General features: G+C 45.8%; 1 protein-coding gene across 1 annotated transcript in view; it reads left to right on the top strand.

The window, feature by feature from the left end:
* The first annotated feature begins 260 nt into the window (after nucleotides 1-260).
* The window catches only part of RAB12 (RAB12, member RAS oncogene family), a 76,861-nt gene continuing 58,067 nt past the window's right edge, over nucleotides 261-19,054 (top strand). Inside the window, exon 1 of the mRNA XM_068237201.1 lies at nucleotides 261-708. Within this exon, the coding sequence (XP_068093302.1) occupies nucleotides 462-708 (247 nt within the window). The 5' untranslated portion in view covers nucleotides 261-461. The remainder of the gene's footprint in view (nucleotides 709-19,054) is intronic.

The raw sequence follows: 19,054 nt of genomic DNA, 5'->3' as shown, positions 1-19,054 counted from the left end.
CTCTAGTTTGTGTTTCCCCCCCAGGCCAAAAGGTCCCAGTCCTCCCCTGCTGAGATAGACATTTAAACAATAGACAGTTGTTTAAATTACATCAAGGGATTGCTTCATTCGTTTTCTAAGTCAAGCTGGTTTTACGTAAATTAACTTGTCTGTAATAAAATCCTTCCCCAAAATATAAGAGAAGTGATGTTAGTAAGCGTCACACTTGTAGCACGCGTGCAGTCTTCCACATCCATAGAGGGAGCTTCCTATCTGGCATACAGCTATGTGACTCCAGAGCCCGCTTCCTCCTCCGTGCACTGATTTCCTTGTGTGGAGCAGGATCACCCCTTGTGACTACCGCTAGGACGCTTCAGCAGGAGCAGCCGCTGCCCGTCCGGGTCGGACCGAGTCTGAGCGCCAGTGTTCCGATCTGACGTCATCGCCAAGCATTGTCTGCGGGAGAGAGCGCGGATGTGTTAATGGATTCCAGGCCCGGCTATTATCGGGGGCTGGGGGGCGGCGGGGGCAGCAGTAATAACATTGGAGGCTCGGCCTCCAGCTCCCCGGCTCTCACTGGTGCCCAGGCCCGCAGGCGGAAACAGCCACCTCGGCCAGCGGACTTCAAACTGCAGGTTATTATCATCGGCTCTAGGGGAGTGGGCAAGACCAGCCTGATGGAGAGGTTCACAGATGACACTTTCTGCGAGGCATGCAAGTCCACAGTTGGTAAGAGTCTTGTGTGTGCTTTCCTTATAGGTTTCACCCAAAAGTTGATAAAGAAAGTTGTAGATAAACGTATCAGATTTTCATTATTTTTGATTGTGATTTATTTCTAGGGACAAGTTATTGGTAGTGAAATTACTTCATTTCTACCAATCGAGTTAACATAGTATAATACTACCACCTGATTTGACAGAATTTACATTAGGCTAGGTGCACAAACTTTTTAAAGTCCTAGCTGTGCTTACACACACTCACATTTACTCAGCTACCAAATGGAAATGTCCTAACCCTCTCAGAAAATATTGTTCTCTCCCCACTTGCATCGCCTGCTGTTATACATTTTGTTGTGTGTGTCATCCCTCCTCTTTCCACAGGAACAGCAACCTGCATGTTCACAAACTGACGCTGGAGAAATCGAGGAGCTCATATTGTTTAGGTGACCCAGCAGGGAATCTCATAGAGAACCAATAGCGTTGGGTGTTTTACTACAAACTTTTCTGAAACCTACCAGTGCTGTTCTTCTTCTAATCACTTTAAGCTGAATTTCCCTGTGAGGTTTCCTCCTGGAGTACATTTGAATTCGGCGCCGGTAGACTTGGGCGCAGGATCCAGCTGTTATATGGCAGGTCCTGCTTCTGCACAAGTCCGGGCCAAATTAATTACTATTCCCCCTCCATGGATAGTGGGGGAATGAAATAATTTGGCTTCCAGCGATCGCTGGAAGCCAAATTATTATGACTTTTAAGCAACCTCGGCTCCGTCTTCTGACGGCGCCGACGTTACTCACTGAGCGCCGCTATAGACTGAATACCTTTATAGTCTATGGCGGCGCTGGCTGCGCCCAAATCTAGCAGCGCTGAAAAGCACTGCTCTGTCCTCCTGGGTCACCTTAACCATAGCTCCAGGATCACGTCCCAATCTCTGCTGGGCAACAGGCCTCATAGTGTATAAGGCAGGGCTGTGGAGTCGGAGTCGTGGAGTCGGGCAATTTTGGGTGCCTGGAGTCGGAGTCGGGAAAAAAATGCACCGACTCCGACTCCTAATGAATTTGTAACTGTAATTAAAATAGAAAATATGATAAAATGTTCTATTTCTCAGATAATAGTCATTAAAAATAATGTATATATACAGTATATATACAGTAATAGCTGTGCTTAGTCCACAAAAATGAAATAAACCAATCAAAATTAGTTACTTGTGCTGCTTCAATAAAGCAGTCCCCGTATTTTTAAGGTCAGATATACATATCTGATTGTGACTGTATATATGATGTGTACACAGGAATCTCTTATATATACTAAATAACATCTATGCTGTAAGAATAAAGCCTGATGTGTAGCTGTGTCACTAATAGAGATGGTCAACGAGATGGAAATAATTCTGCATTGATGCTGATTTATGCAAATGTATGCACTCCCTTTGCTGATGAAATCAAATAATTTGATATGTTGTTAAAATTTGGTTTGGTGACTACAAATTAAAGGGTAACTGAGACGGATGAAAAGTAAAGTTTTATACATACCTGGGGCTTCCTCCAGCCCCCTTCAGGCTAATCAGTCCCTCGCTGTCTTCCACCACCCGGATCTTCCGCTATGAGTCCTGGTATATCAGCCAGTCAGCGCTGTCTGGCCGCATGCCGCTCCCACAGCCAGGAACATTCTGCACCTGCGCAATAGTGCTGCACAGGTGTAGTATGCTCCTGGCGGCGGAGTGTGTGCATGCGCACTACGCCCGACTGGCTCAAGTACCTGGACTCATAGCAGAAGATCCAGGTGGCGGAGGAGGACAGCGAGGGACTGATTATCCTGAAGGCGGCTGGAGGAAGCCCCAGGTATGTATAAAACTTTAATTTCATCTGTCTCAGGTTTACTTTGTTACACAGTAGTACTATACTCTACATATGCACTCCCCACAGAGCTGCAGGGAATCCACTGAGAATGCTGTGCATATTGAACACAGAGGTGTTGTCTGTTTACAATCTCATCATTCCCCTGCAGAGTACCTGCACATCATTCTTACATGTACCCACACTTACATTGCCTAGGGCCTGATAGATGTTCTTTGTTCCGGTTTGTACCTTTTACAAGTACTTTTACCAAGGACTAGTTTTAGTCTAAAGGGAATAAATATAGTAGTCTACATATCTTTCTCACTTCAGTTGTCTTGTAAAATTCCTAAGCGTTGGCAGTTAAGAGACGAATTTCATGTTACATACTTTTAATCAACAAAATTGTAATATGCAAATTAGAGGAGTCGGAGTCGGTGGAATCCTAAACTGAGGAGTCGGAGTCGGTGGATTTTTGGACCGACTCCACAGCCCTGGTATAAGGCTTTACTGTGTCAAGGCCAGTCTTTTAAGTGGACCTGAACTCTTGCACAGGACAGAAACAAAACAGAGAAATGCACCCTGTATGTATTTAGAGAGTTTAGCTAGTTTGATTCCACCTCATATGTGCTGAATCACAAGTTGTAATTTGAGCTCTCCCTAGTGTCACGTAACTGCCACGGCACATAAGCTCATTTGAAAGCAGGGCTGTGGAGTCGGTACAAAAATCCACCGACTCTGACTCCTCAGGTTAGGATTCCACTGACTCCGACTCCTCTAATTTGCATATTACAATTTTTTGATTGAAAGTATGTAATGTGAAATGCATCTTTTAACTGCCAACGCTTAGCAATTTTAAAAGACAACTGAAGTGAGAGGGATATGGAGGCTGCCATATTTATTCCCTTTTAAACAATACCAGTTACTTGGCTAGCCGGCTGATCTTTTGCCTCGAATACTTTTAGTCATAGACTAAAACTAGTCCTTCGTAAGAGTACTTGTAGAGGACAGGAACAAAGAACATCTATCTACCTAATGACAAATCTCAGCGTTGTTCACTACAACAGTGGTTCTAGGGTGGTGGTCTCGCTCGAGGCGCAGAAAGCCTTTAACTGAGTTGAATGGTGTTACTTATGGGAGGTTCTCCGAAATTTTGGTTTCGGTCCAAAGTTTCTCAGCTGGGTACAGGTGCTCTATCACCACCTTAGGGCCAAAGTAAAAACTGAGGGACGTATCGTTGAATCCTTAGTATTGGAGAGAGGGACAAGACAAGAGTGTCCTCTGTCCCCTTCTCTTTTCACTTTATCAGTAGAGCCCCTGGCAACTCTGAGAAGGGGAAACCCACTAATCTCAAAGGAGATGTTCATGAAAAACTTTCCCTTTATGCTGATGACCTGTTGCTGTACCTGGAGGATCCTGGCTCCTCCCTGTCAATGTCTCTAAGGCCCCGTTCACACTTGCGGTTTTGCAAAAAACGGAACTGATGTCCGGATCCGTTCCGTGCGCATCCGGACCAGATCCGTATGGTTGCACTTCGGTTCCGTTTGCATCCGGATTTTCAGCAGTAGGTAATCAGGTTGATGTCCGGATCCGTTTTTAAAGAGATACAGACTATATAAATTCTTGGGGTCTGGGAGGTCTGCAGAAGCCCTGGGGTCATTGTTGGAGACAGCCTGACGTGTGGAGACCATCCTTGGATATAGAGACTGCAGTTTGGACCATGGATCCAGTGTTTTTGTACTCCTTTTACCTGGGAATTGTCTCCTTTTTGATTTTTACCTATACTATGTGGGAAGAAGGCGTGCTCCTCGCAGGAGATGGTGGGTGCACCAGGCAGGTAGCTGCTGCACCTGTAGAATCAGGTCCTCAGGTGTGTAGGGCCTCACCTCTTCGTCCGACATGCTGCCAAATATTTCCAGCCACAAGTCACTGCTGCTCCACTCCTCAAACGCTGGGCCCATGAAAACGCATAGGAAGTGGGTAGAACGTCCAGATTTTTTATAGCCAGTGTGTTGCCTCCTTTCCGTTTCTCATTGGTTCAGCTGTGCGGATGGTGCAGTCAGGATCCGGCCCGGGTGCGGCAGCCGGATCCGACGTACGTGAAAAATAGAGCAAGTTGGAAAAGTGTCCGGAGTCCGTATCAGGTCCGCGTAGAACGGACGAGTATGTACGCATCCATAGACTATCATTGGATTGCCAAACGTCCGTTCCGTTTGTACAGTATACGTTCCGGATCCGGTCCAGAAAATCCGGACTGCTAACGCAAATGTGAACCCAGCCTAAATGTCATCACTATGTTTGGGCAATTCTCTACTCTCAGAATAAATTGAAGTCCCTAGTTCTTCCCATAGACACCCACCTGCCCAATGCTAGCTGTCTTAGGTGACTGAATTTAAGTACTTAGGGGTATGCTAAAATGTACACGATTTTTATAGGCTTGATGTGGCTCTTGCAATTGAACTTTTTATGGTAAAGGTGCAAGGCATGTCAAGAACTTCCTTAAAGGGGAACTGAAGAGAGAGGTATATGGAGGCTGTCATGCTTATTTCCTTTAAGGCTGCTTACACACCAAGACGTTACAGGCGCACGTTAGTGCGCCTGTAACGCTCCCCCAACGCACAGCAATGTAACACAAGTGGGCTGTTCACACAGCCCACGTTGCGTTACATGTAACGCTGCACGTTCTGTGCAAAGTGCAGCATGCTACGGCGTTGGAGCGGCTATAGCCGCGTTAGACTGTTTGCACATGCGCAGTGGGGGGCGGAGAGGAGGCGGGGAGAGCCAGCTACAGTAGCCGCGCACATGGCTACTTAATATTCACTGCACTGGCGGGCGCTGATTGGCCGGCGGGACCACGTGATGCAGAGTGTCTCGCTCCGCATCACGTGGTCCCGCTGGCCAATCAGCGCCACTCTGGGAGACATTATAGGACTCGAGCCGCCTAACGCGGCTCACACTACCGTCGGCTCTTGCAGCACCATACGTTGTGTTAGGTGCACGTTATGCGACCTTAACGTGGCACCTAATGCAACGTCTTGGTGTGCAAGAAGCCTTAATCAATACCAGTTGCCTGGCAGCCCTGCTGGTCTATTTTTCTGCAGTAGTATCTGATTAAAACCAGAAACAAGCATGCAGCTAGTCTTGTCAGATCAGACTTATAAGTCTGAACCACTGAAACACCTGATCTGCTGCATGCTTGTTCAGGGGCTATGGCTGATAGTATTAGAGGCAGAGGATCAGCAGGGCTACCAGGCAACTGGTATTGTCTAAAAGGAAATAAACATGACAGCCTCCATATACCTCTCTCTTCAGTTCCCCTTTAATCGTTGCTGGGTAAAGCAAGTGCTATTAAAATGAATCTTGCCTAAGTTCGCCAATCTGTTCAGAAACTCCCCTGTCCCCATTCCCTCCAGAACTTTAAAAGAAATTGACTCATCTCGAGCTGCCTGTGGAACTCCAGGGACCCCAGTAGCACTCCAGACCCTGCCAATGCCAAAGGAGGTAGGGGGGATTGCTCTTCCGGTCTTCAAGTAGTATTACTAGGCTGTGGTCCTCATTAACCAAGAGGGTGGTTCGCCTGCTCGTCTGATAACCCATCCACTACCCTAGAGGTGGTGGGTTCTTTTACATCCTTAGCGAGTCTTCCCTTCAGATGGAGGAAGTGCTTGCTTGTTTTAGTTTATGTGGGACTGAGGGGGTACCAGTCTGTTTTTAGGTAGGGCGCAGAGTGGAGCATGTACAAGCATTTTAGTACGAGTCAGGTCTTCTCAGTGCCTGCACCGTGTAGCACCTGACTTGGGTGCCACCATAGATAAAATGTGATTATGGCTATAGCGGCACAGGGGAGCTCTCTCGTGAAATCTCTGTAATTCGGATGCCGGCAATAGACAGTAGGGGGATATACTTGATATATTCCCTTACTTTGCTAGCATGGGGAGAGCCGTCTCTTGGCTTCTCCCCACGCTTAGGTGATTGCTGGCAAGATAATAGTTCCGTTTTAGTCAGGGCTACAAAAAATAATCGGACTCCGACTCCTCATACCCAAAATACTTATACTCCTCGACTCCGACTTCATAATCTAAAGGTGCGTACGCACATGCGACTATAGTCATTTGAAACGATCGTTCCCCGATCGTTTCAAACGACGATCGTTTAAAAAAAAAAGCAACCAACGATCATTAAGTCTAACGACGGACGAGCTAGATCGTTAAAAACTAACGATCTAGCTTGGCGGATTTTTTCCAACGACGATCGTTTGCAAAAGTAGTGCATCGTTGGAAACGGTCGTTCGTACTAGGCTTGACATGCGCATTTCGCTATTTCTCCATGAAACTTCTCATTTTTATGCGCAAGCGCAATAGTTGCTTTACGTGATGTAAGGTTCGTTCTAACGATCAGATCGTTAGAACGAACATTTAAAAACTAACTTTACTTAGGTTGTTCTTTCATCAATTAAAAGTTTGTTTGTCGTTCTCAACGAACGATCATTGTCGCATGTGTGTACGTAGAGTAATTCTTACCAGGTCTGTGGAATTGAAACAAAAAAAATCAGACTCCTCAGTTTATTGAATCCACCGAGTCGGTACCTGTAGTTGGTGGTTTCAATAAACATGGAAGTGCTAAAATTGGATGTGTGTACGGGCCTTTGCTGATGGCTATCACGGTACAATACTCTACTGTCCCTGCAAGTTAGACACATTAAGAACCACTGGCGTGCAAAGTGTGCCTATATGGCATACTCCTTTTACAGAGCTATACTAATCCAATAGGGATCGTTAATGAAATTCAAATAATTCCAAGTTAATGCAAGACTATGCAAGTTATGTGTGCGAATGTATGCAGTTTGAAAATGGACCAATCAATTCCACCTTGACAGGATTCAGTGAGTCTATTTTTAAGTTGGATAAACTTGTATATAAAATTTGCATAATCCTGTAACTTTTGCATGTCATTAACATCCCTATAATTCAAGATGCATACAGATGTTTCAGAGTTTAAACTCCTTCTGGCGGTGCATCAAGCAGTTATGGATGTGTCAGGCTCTCAGACACAAATTGCTTGTTCTGCAGTGATGCATCGTGGGAAATATTTTCTGCTCACAGAAAGCTGAATAATTGCAAATTCCTTCTGTTTTAGGCCTGGTTCACACGGGTGTCCCACGGCGTCTCAATCAAGAGCTTTTCTGCAAGCATGCAGAAAAGTATTTTACAGTTTTTGCCGGCAATCAGGGTTTTTGACTCCCGCAGCGGGGCATGGAGGTGTGGCAGCATACGACCCAAAATACAACTTGTTGCTTCTAGGGTCACCTAAAACAACGGGAAAAAATAGGGGTTAAAGCACTGTGTTTGTATAAATGACGGTAAACAGCAGGAAATGACGGTACCGGCGTTGCCCATTAATTTGAATGGGAGCGCTTAGGTGACGAGCGCCGTGGCCGTCGTTTTATCACCCGGCAAGTGACCGCATGAACCAGGCACTCATATTTAGTATAGCTTTCTTAGTCCCTTTGAACCCCTTATAATCTTGTGGTTCTGGGGCACCATAAGCTGTCTGGGTATTCTAACATTAAATTATGCCATTTAAAGAGGACCTGAACTCAGAACGTCCTGTCTGCTTTAAAAAATAAGCAACAGCATAGTAATCTTTAAGGAAAGAGTGTGAAAAGTCAATATTAGAATTGCATTAATTTAAAACCGTGATTCACAGGTTGTGATGTGTTAGAATGTGCTTCACTACATCGCCTCTAATGCAGAGTGTGAGAAAGTAAAATGAGGCAATTTCATACATGCATGTGACATTTCATACAGTGATCAGACACTAGCAGAACATTACACAATCAATTGGTGAGATAGGCAGCCACAAGCATAATACACGCTGGAAGGCATTTGTCTAAGTTCTTGATGGGTATGTCATGTCCCCAGAGGCCTGTGTTGCTGGGAGTGTAATATAGACCAGGCCCATCCTGCTTTTGTGACTGCATAGATAAGGCAGAGGAGGAGTGAAGTTCAGCAAGTGCATCACATATGTTTAGAAAATTCATCACATGGCTGCAGATTTCAGTATTATTTAATAAGCATTAGACTTGTTCTCAAATAAGCAGTTGTCTAGAATCAGCACACGCCCAGTTCATACTGACAAAGAGAGCGTTACTGAGTATGGCAACCGTAGTAAATAAACAAACTGTCACTGGCAAAGCACAGAACATTGCCGCACAGAACATTGCCTCTCTGACAGGCCAGTGAGCAGACAGTGACCTCTCTGTAACTGTAGCCTTCTCATCTAATTTTAGTTTTAGAGGTAAAGGGACTGCTGGTCACATGGTGCATAAATAGAAGCATCAGGCATGTGGAATGTGTATAAGTGGGGTGTCTCTAATAGGTTGCAGCAATAATGGCTGTCATACTGTTTGAAAATAACCGATTGTAAGCAGAATGAAACATTTTGAATGAAGCTACCGAGAAGCCAATTAATTTTTAATGGTCTGCTTGATAAAAGAAAATAAAGGTTTTGCTTAATAAGAACGATTAATCAGACAGTGGCAGCACTGACCACGGTGTCTCCTGTGTCGCGGCGCTGACCACGGTGTCTCCTGTGTCGCGGCGCTGACCACGGTGCCTCCTGTGTCGCGGCGCTGACCACGGTGCCTCCTGTGTCGCGGCGCTGACCACGGTGCCTCCTGTGTCGCGGCGCTGACCACGGTGCCTCCTGTGTCGCGGCGCTGACCACGGTGCCTCCTGCAAAACACCACTGACCACCATGTTGCCTGCAACACACCACTGACCAATGTGCCTTCTGTGACCAGGTTACAGTGTGTCCCAGACATGGCCATCAGGTTTCTGTTGAACCCAGCCATGGCTCAGCGCATGTGACTTGATAGTGGTCACTCAACATCATTTTATTATTATTGTTAGATCTGGATCTCAAGTGAAACCGTTTTAGTCAGTTGTGTGCACATATCTGTTTCCCAGCTGTATGTATAAGTGGGTGGTACTTAGAATATACAGGTTTGTTGCAGGTATACAGAAAGACAGCTGATCCATGTGTAAACACTACCTCTTGTGAAAAATATTTGCTATGCTTTGTATACTCCAGTCAGGCACACAATGGATAACAACTGAGTATCTTATTTCATGAGATATATTAGGAAACTAGCGCTTAGTTTGTAAAGGTGATGTATTCCTTTTATCATGGCTAAATTGAGATGTTTAAATGGCTGAGCCAGAGCTTCAGAACTGCAGGTCTTTTGGGGATGGTGCGGAATGCAGTGGTTCGTAACTGCTAAACGTTGCCTGAGGAAGCAATGTCAGTGAATGCAGTGAATTGGCAACTGGGTCTAGGATACACATGGAAAAAACATCTTTGCAGTATGATTTAAGAACACAGAAAAGTTGCAATGCCCCCCCCCCCCCCCAAAAAAAAAAGTTAAATGTGATGCAGCTGAAGTACATTAGATATGCGACACATGCAAATTCAAATACGTATGAATTAGTTTTAGTGTCTCCAGTTTATGAACCTTCAAAAAGATGATGCAGAGCAAGTGGATTGAACTGGATATTCATCTGCCGCGCATGCGCAGTTCACTCTGGCTTCACATGCACTGCCGATTAATTCAGTGAGCACGCACACCGCGAATCTCAAAGATGCCAGGAGCTTGGCACCTTAGAGTGAACTGCGCATGCATGGCAGATAAATATCCAGTTCAAAGATGGTCGAGGCCTTGTCTGAGACTGATTGCTGAGAAACAGTGCCTGGTGGGGGGAAACTGAGGCAGTGGTGTGGAGACCTAACAGTATGTATGGACTTTATTTGCCATGTGATCAAAGAACAGAGAGAGCGTGCACCATCCGTCTGTTACTTGTGTTTATTTCAAGTGTGCATCCATATGTGGCATTCAGAAAACATAAATGCTGGCATACCTATGTTGTGCTTGGTATCACTGCAGGTGGTAGAGGTGGGAGTGGGGATGACTGTTGGCCTAGCGACGGCCGTTTCCCATCCTCAACAGACGCTTGGTCACGCTGCGTTCCACTGTAGGACGGCACCGAACAAATACTGCATATACGTGGGTAACCCCGCCGATGCAGTGACGTAGCACCGTCTCTACGTGATTGGAGCTTGTGAATGATGCGGGCAGGGATCCAGGAAGTGACGTCAGACGGAAGCCGGTAAAGAGGGGTATAGGCGACCAATAGGTCGCATAGCATGCGCTCCAGACGTACTCCGGAATGCATGGCGCATGTCACATGCGTACGGATGGGCGCATCGGCCTATCACATAGCGTGTGTGCTAGGCAAATAGCCAGCAGGGTGCGCTGTACCCCAGCAACAGCCAGCAAAATTCTGGCACGGCTAATGTCCAAATTTATGCATCTGAACCTAAATTATGGAGAGGTGCATATGTCACAAGACCGGATCCCTCCGCCACAGTCAACCTACATATAAAGTGCAAAACGTGCAAATTAAAAAGAGGGGTAGAGGGACATCACGTGCGAGAAATGTAATGGACTTCTAAAAAGTAACTGCAACGGAATGCAGTACATCACTACTTAGTTACAAATAGGAATCATGGGGAGAGGGAGTTTGCGAAATAAAGGGGGGGGGGGGAGGAGGGAGTTTGTGGTTGCACTTCCCAATCATGTCTGTAAAGTGAATGAAGATGAGCGTAGTTCAAGTGACGAAGACATAGATGATTTGGATGTTGATTCCTTATCCTTTGTCGGTGAGAAGGTGGCCATAGGATGAGAAGATTTAACAAACTTCTTCTCCAACCTTTCGATTCCTACAATGGCTAACAAAGAGGTGGGAGCTAGGGTTTTGGAGCTTAAATTGGGACGTTTAAGTGAACAAGAGACAAGATTTTTTTGGACTGTCACTACCCTTAAAGAGAATCTGTACTCTAATATTCTTACAATAAAAAGCATACCATTCTATTCATTATTTTCTCCTGTGCCCCTCTGTGCTGTTTCTGCCACTCTCTGCTGCAATCCTGGCTTGTAATTAACAGTTTTAGGCAGTGTTTACAAACAAACTAACCAGCTTCTAATAGGCTCAGCTAAGCATAGTGTGTGAGTCATTCAAAGTATGCAGGGGGCCTGCAGAGGGTGTGTATCGCTTCTACCAATCACAAGCAGCCCTGCACATTCCACACAATCAAGCTTTAGCCCGACAAACAGGACAGAGGAAAGATACATTGATTTATTACAGAGACAGTGCAGTTAGGAAAGACTGCAGTAAGCCAGAGCAGATTAGAACAGGCATAGGAACTTATAGGATAGAAGAACTAAGGCTGAAAAATTTGTTACAGAGTCTCTTTAAACGTCACAAAAGAGATGGAATTGTGGCGAGAGGCTTCAGGCGATGTTGGGAACCGTCTGAATATCGAGACGACAAAACTTTTGTCGACGATTGGACAGGAGCTCATCTAGATCATGCCAAACGTTTACAAAATATCGTGCTAGCACGTACCACAGTGGAGTACAATAAGGTCACAGACGATGTTAGTGAAACGAAACAGAGATATAAGGATTCAGTGACCCAAGAGAAATATGATGTCACAACTGCTAAACTAGATGGCAAAGTTAGCAAGATACAAGACGACATCAAAGCCAGAAAACTGAAGTTCTTCCGTGATAAAGAGGACTTCGATAAGGGGAAAATCTTTAATTGGGGTCCACCTGCATACGTGAAGAATCCAAAAGGCAGAGGCTACTGGACCACAGATTCTGGGTCCGACAGTGAGAATGACCATCCAAAAAACCCCAAAAGAATCCCCAAGAAACTACCACAGAGAAAACCCAAGAACCCCAAAACCCCCAATCAAGGGGAAAGAAGTGATGAGGGAACAGATACATGAGCCCCTTTAGAAGAAGGATCAGACGAGGGAGAGGACGCAGGTCAAGGAACAAGAACGGTCCATTGGGAAGGCGTGAACAATATGATACCCAACAAGCAGAAGAGGAAATCAGTGAACCAATAAATGATCTTCAGGTCGTTAACATCTCCGGAATTGAAATCCCAACTGCAGCCCTCTCCCTCCTAAATAAAGGCTTGAATTTTTGTCCGAGAGAGTTTTATATAGTAGACTTTACCATCGATTTATACAAATCCACACGGAAGGTCGTTGTCTGTCAAAGATTCCAGAAAGAAGCTGCCCCTAATGACTTAGACTCTATGATTCCACCATCACGAAACGAGATCCCAAAGACAGGAGGTGTTGAAGTCGGAGTGCAGGGGGCAACCCCTTGACTACTAAACCACCAGTGGAGGGATCTAGCCAATTATCTTCAGCCTGGTCTCCTCATGACAATGACAATAGGACACAACACTGACATCATAGGCTTCAGCCCAAAGATACAGTGGGACCTAACGGATGAGGAGTTAAGACAGGCCGTAGAACATTTATGGGTAGAAGGACAACCATCCTTGATGGAGACTACTTTGATGAGGGGCTTACAATTTAGAGATATCAAAGGTTTTAGAGCATGTAGATCAGTACAGCCCTTTCCAGTTAATCCAGGTTCTAGCATAGATATTTTCTTTGACCATGTGATGCGGGATGTTAAGGCAGAATTATACCAGTCTATGGTACCGAACCTGACGGGAGATGAGAAAAAAGCTATGATCTGGTTGAAACAAAATGGGGACTTGGTTATAAGAGGGGCGGATAAGGGTGGAAACCTTGTGATAATGACAGCCACGCAATATAAAGCTGAAGCCGAGAAGCAATTGAGTGACAGGTCCACATATCGTCCGCTCCCCAGTAACCCAACACCCCATTTTCAGACAAAATGATGCTCACTGTTGAGGACAGGAGTGGAGAGAGGTTTTATCCCTAAAAAAATTGGCCTCTGATCTGCTACCTCCTTCTCCCCGTTATCCGGTTTGGTACCATATACCAAAGCTACATAAATCAATGACCGCACCTCCGGTGCGTCCCATAGTTTCTGGCTGTGGTTCTCTCACAGAGAGGCTGTCCAGATACCTCGACCATCTCCTGCGCTCCCTCCTTGCGCGGGTGCCCTCTTATTTGAGGGATACGTTGGAGGTTCTGCAGATGGTGGAGCATGCCACGTGTGTCCCTGGTGACCGACTGGCGACAATTGATGTCGTCAGTCTGTACAGCCGTATCCCCCAAGTGCAAGATATTGCAGCGGTCAGTCATATTTTTTTTTTAATCGTATGGATAAGGATAAAGAGTACATAGACAATGGCCTCAATTCACTAAGATCATGCTAGAGAGAATAAGGCAAGAGAAAACTTACCTCCACACGTTATCTTACCTCTTCATTCCTTAAGTTACCTCTCCTGTAGTTAATTTACCTCCTCTGTAGTTAATTTACCTCCTCTGTAGTTATTTTCACATGCAGCTAATTAACAGCCTGTCTTTAACTCTGGAGTTATTTTAAGGATTGGAGAGTTAATTTAAAGACAGAAGAGTTAACTTTAGGCTTGCCTGAGGTCAAATGTTTCCTGAATACTACATGCCTTATCACCATGGTAACAACTCTAGAAGAGTTATTAAAGACAGGAGATAAGTTTAGTGAATTGAGGCCTATGTCTGTGAATGTCTTAATTTTGTTTTGACTCCTAACGCATTTTTGTTTGATGGACGCTGGTACCAACAGACCGCCGGGACAGCCATGGGGCCCCCGTGGCATGCTCCTTTGCGAACCGCTTTCTGGGGGAGTGGGAGGAGTCTGCTGTTCTCTCTGACATGAATCCTTTCCGGGGGTTCATCAGACAATGGTCGAGGTATGTGGACGACGTCCTGGTGGTGTGGTCAGGTTCTGAGAACCAATTTGTTGACTTTCTGCAATACATCAACCGTAACACTGTCAATATGGAATTTACTGCTGAAATGTGTGGTCAGGTAGTGACCTTCCTGGACCTTAAGCTGTATGTCGAGGATGATAAACTGCATTGCAAGGGGTACAGGAAACCTACTGCAACCAACTCCTTGCTACATGCGAATAGTTTCCATCCACAACACATTAAAAGAGCCATTCCTTATGGCCAATATCTAAGATTAAGAAGGAACAACGTGGAGGACATACAGTTTGAGGAACAGGCAGAGGATCTAACTAAACGCCTGGTTAATAGAGGGTACAATCAACCAGCATTGGAGCTTGCTAAAGACAGGGCAAGAGGACAGGAAAGACAATTGTTGTCCTCAAGTTGGCAAACAGATAAATGCTGGCTTAATACCACTTCTCAAAACACCATGGGGTCTCCCCCCCCCCCCCCTCCCTTTGTAGAGCAATTCACCAAAGGATGAGCCCGCACCGGCCCGATATCGCTTCTGGGGTATATGGCCACCCCACTGCCTCCAACTGGCATCCTCCAACAGCTCACTGTCGTATGGGGATGAAAAAAGAGGCCTCCATAGCGTAAAAGTGTATTTTTATTCTTTAAAAAATTAGGCTTGTGCCTTTACAATAGTCAAACCAATATTGCTACTGGATGACAGTCACTTAAAAAGCATAAGTTACATGTAATGCCCATACAAGTCTTTGCAGGGTTTGCGGTGTATGATCACGCTATGTCCGCACGGGCAGGGATGCTCATCCAGATCCGGGTACCCGGGTAAACCCGGGTACCCGACCATTTTTACGCTATCCGGGTCGGATCCAGATCCAGATACCTGGGCCAATATCTGGATAGCTCTATGCGGATATCTGGCCGCATAATCCGGGTACTCGCGGATATCCGGATCTGGGTACTGTAACAAGGGAGATGATGTCATTGAGCCAATCGGAGGGCTACCAGCCAATCAGAGGGCACCCAGCAGAAGCCCTAGAAACCAATCACAGAGGGGAACTCTGGCCAGCCCCACCTGACCTCATTGAGCCAATCAGAGGCCTCCCAGCCTAAGCCCTGGCACCCAATCACAGATGGGAACCCTGGCCATCCCCCCTGTATAGTAAGGAGGGCTGGCATGATGAGACAGATCGTCCTTGCTTGTGTGGCTGGCTGGCTGCTCCAGTGCTGTTGGCTTAGCAAGTGCTGCCTGTATACAGTGATACACCTAAAGCTTTGAGTGCTAAACACCTTCACTACACTATTGTTCTATTGTTTTGTTTTTTTTAGCTAGCTAGTGTAATTGTTTGATTTCATTCACTCAGTTAGGTCCTGTCTGTGTCTGTGTGTGCTATGCAGGACAGTATAGGTTAGGGAGGGAATAGGATTACTGTGTTATTGTATTATATAGTTAGTTAGTACTGCAGTTAGTTGTTAGAGAGAGTAGTACTGTTAGCTTACTACAGTTTACTGCAGTGCTGCTGTGCTGAGCATTGTCAGTGTGACAGTTACACAGATAGTGTCCTCTACTCTGCGGTCTGTCACTCCGTGCTGATTCGACTTAAAGTCCAACCCCGATTTCATTAAAGTAAAAGTACCCCACATCATCTGGTGACATTATCACGTATAAGTTGTACTATGTCTGCTGGCATCGGCAGCCGGGGGAGGGGCAGCAAGGGCAAGAGGAAAGGGAGCAACATTACGGGCACCCTCAGAAGGTCTGCCGTGTCAGTGTCGACCCCAGCGGGCAGCCTACCCTCAGTCAGCGAGCTATGATGTTGATGATGGGATGAAGGACCGTGACTACCATCCACAGGATGGGGATGTCAGCTCTGACTCTGAGGAGAAGGATGCGTCGGTGGGTTTGGCACGGAGGATCAGCATTGCAGTGGCCGTGGAATGCGGGACCCACTACATCCTTCTGCCGCTACCACCAGCCGCACCACTCAACCCTCAACCGACGCAGGGAGAAAAGCCGCAGCATCCCATTCAGGCTGCAGGGTAGTCTTCACCTCCCCAATCTGGCGGTTTTTCACTCTGCCCTCATTGGACTACAAGTTTGCCATATGCAATGTCTGCAAACTACAGATGAGCAGAGGTTGTGACCCCTACAAGTATGGCACCTCCAGCTTCATCACCCATCTGGCCAAAAAACATGTTGTTGAGCATGAGGAGTTCAAGAGGCTGAAGCAAGGTGGCGCTGGCTCCCACCGCCACGGTGCCACAGGCCACTGCTGCTGATACCACCACCTATATTATGTCCACCAAATAATAAATTAGTGTTTCCCTTTAAAAAAACATGATGCTACATGCATCATTTACCCTAAAAACCCTTTTTAAAGCTATTTAAAGGGCACTTCCGGGTTTTCTATCCAGATACCCGAATAGGTCGGGTACCCGCAAGTAATTTGGTCAGATACCCGAATTCACTTGGGTATCCGCAAGGTCGGATCCGGGTACCCGAATCAGATCCAGATATCTGGGTACCCGGATTCGGATCCGGGCGGGTATTAAAAAGTACTACCCGAGCAACCCTGCGCTCGGGAAACAAAGTGTGCAGTACACTAAGATGCCGCTGCTCACCGCCTGCAATGTGGCGCATAGGTGACACACCATGTGAAAAATTAAGTGCAGCGCCAGCCGCGTCCAGCTAGCGTTGCGTGTGACGTCGTCGCTCCGTAGCTGACACCCCCCTTATTGTGTAGAAGTGCAACCACAAACTTTGATCACATGATCTACACAACCTTTCTTCTGCCTAATCAGCGGAGCACACGTCTAACAAAAGCATCAGGCTCAGACAGGTATTTGCAGAGAAGCATATATGCCATTTGAAACGCCTTCTCTGCAGCACAGAAGTCGTGCTTAAAGGGGAAGTGCCACACAACTCCTGTCCTTTCTATTACACAATGGACTTTATTTGCGCAAAAAGTTCGACCTCAGATATCCTTTTTAAAACTGAAATATTTCTGTAAATTTCATTCTATAAAAATGCAGTTTCTGGTAAGGAATGAGTTAGGACACCCTTCACATTTATTTCCTCTTAAAATAGCTCAAATCACACACTTTGAAGGAGGTTTGCCTTATTTAAACCTCAGACATTTAGTTTCTCCCCTCACTTTTGAGGTGAGAGTGAACATCATGGTGAGAGCTGTCCAGGGCTTTCAGAAAGAATATTGTAGCAACTTATAAGGCTGGTAAGGGATTTAAAAAGATCTAAACATTATTTGAAATCAGCCATTCCACTGTTTGGAAAATTGTCTACAAATGGAGCACTTTCAAAGCAATTGCCAACATTCCCAGGTCTGGCTATCTAAGTAAGTTTTTATTCAGAGAGCAGACCGCCCTAGAATGACTCAACAGGACCTACAGCAGGTAGATGAGGCTAAGGCCTGGAACACATTAAGGCTGCTTACACACAGGGACGTTACAGGCGCACGTCAGTGCAGCCTGTAACACTCCCCCAACGTACAGCAATGTAACACAAGTGGGCTGTTCACACTGCCCACGTTGCGTTACATGTAACGCTGCACGTTCTTCCGAAAGTGCAGCATGCTACGGCGTTACAGTGGCTTAAGCCGCATTAGATTGTTTGCACATGCTCAGTCATGTTGGGGAGGAGCAGAGAACGGCCAGGCACATGGCTAATTAATATTCACTGCACGTTGTGACGTGCAGTGTTTACTTCCTGGTGCGGCCGCTATGTGCGGCGATTGGCCGGCGGACCACGTGACCGCATGCGTCCAAGAGTATGCAGCACGGCATCACGGACGCCAGAGTGAGCTGCACAACGCGGCTCACTCTGACGTCCACATCGAAGAGCACCAGGCCTTGCGTTAGGTGCACGTTATGCGACCTTAACGTAGCACCTAACGCAACGTCTTGGTGTGCAAGTAGCCTAAAGGAATACTATCGATACCCAAGTGTTCTAAAATGACAATGTACAAATAATGTCTAAGTAGCTGTGTAAACATTTTCCTACTTTTTCATGTTAAATATCAGAGGCAAAAGCTGTAATTTTGTTGAGGGTAGGATTGAGCTATATTGGGTCAAATCAATTGCAGAAGGGGTGTCTGCTTTAATACACAGCCAGAGTTGCATATCAGACTACAGAAAGCAAATATCAAACATCTCAAACTCTGAAAGCAAAAACAGTATGAAAAAGCTGTGACAATTAGTTATTAGATACATTTCCTCTGCTCTCTTCAGACACTTCAGTCAGAAACAGAGCTCCCAACAGCTGCAGCTCCTGTGTCCTGTCTCTCTCTCTCTGTCACACACAGAGCTACACATAGTTAACTGATCAAGTGTGAGGGGAATTTCCCCTCTCCTCATGGCTCAGTCAGCCATTAGTGTTGGCGTCAGTAAACTTTGAATGTATTTTGCTAACAGTAAACAAAGAAGTTGCTACTAAAATGTATACACCAGTACTTAGCCAAACAATTCCTGTGTCAATTGAAAAAAATATGTGAATCGATAGTATTCCTTTAAGAGCACTTTTCTAAGCCCTTGTGATTTGTAAAGTTTTTGCTAACAATGCTATGTGGGGAATCCTAATTCAGTGATGTGATTTTTAAAAAATCCCCCATAGCATTACACAACAGCAAGATTTTTTCAAATCACAAGCGCTTAGAAAAGTGCTCCTAGTGTGTCCCAAGCCTAAAACTGAATTATTTGGACACCAGAAAAGAGGACCTGTTTGGTGTAAAGCAAATGCAGCATTTCAGGAAAA

This window comes from Hyperolius riggenbachi, chromosome 5 (genome assembly GCF_040937935.1).
Source record: "Hyperolius riggenbachi isolate aHypRig1 chromosome 5, aHypRig1.pri, whole genome shotgun sequence".
Taxonomy (NCBI): Eukaryota; Metazoa; Chordata; class Amphibia; order Anura; family Hyperoliidae; genus Hyperolius; species Hyperolius riggenbachi.
The sequence above is the reverse complement of the archived record's forward strand: the minus strand, read 5'-3'. Positions and strand labels throughout refer to the sequence as shown.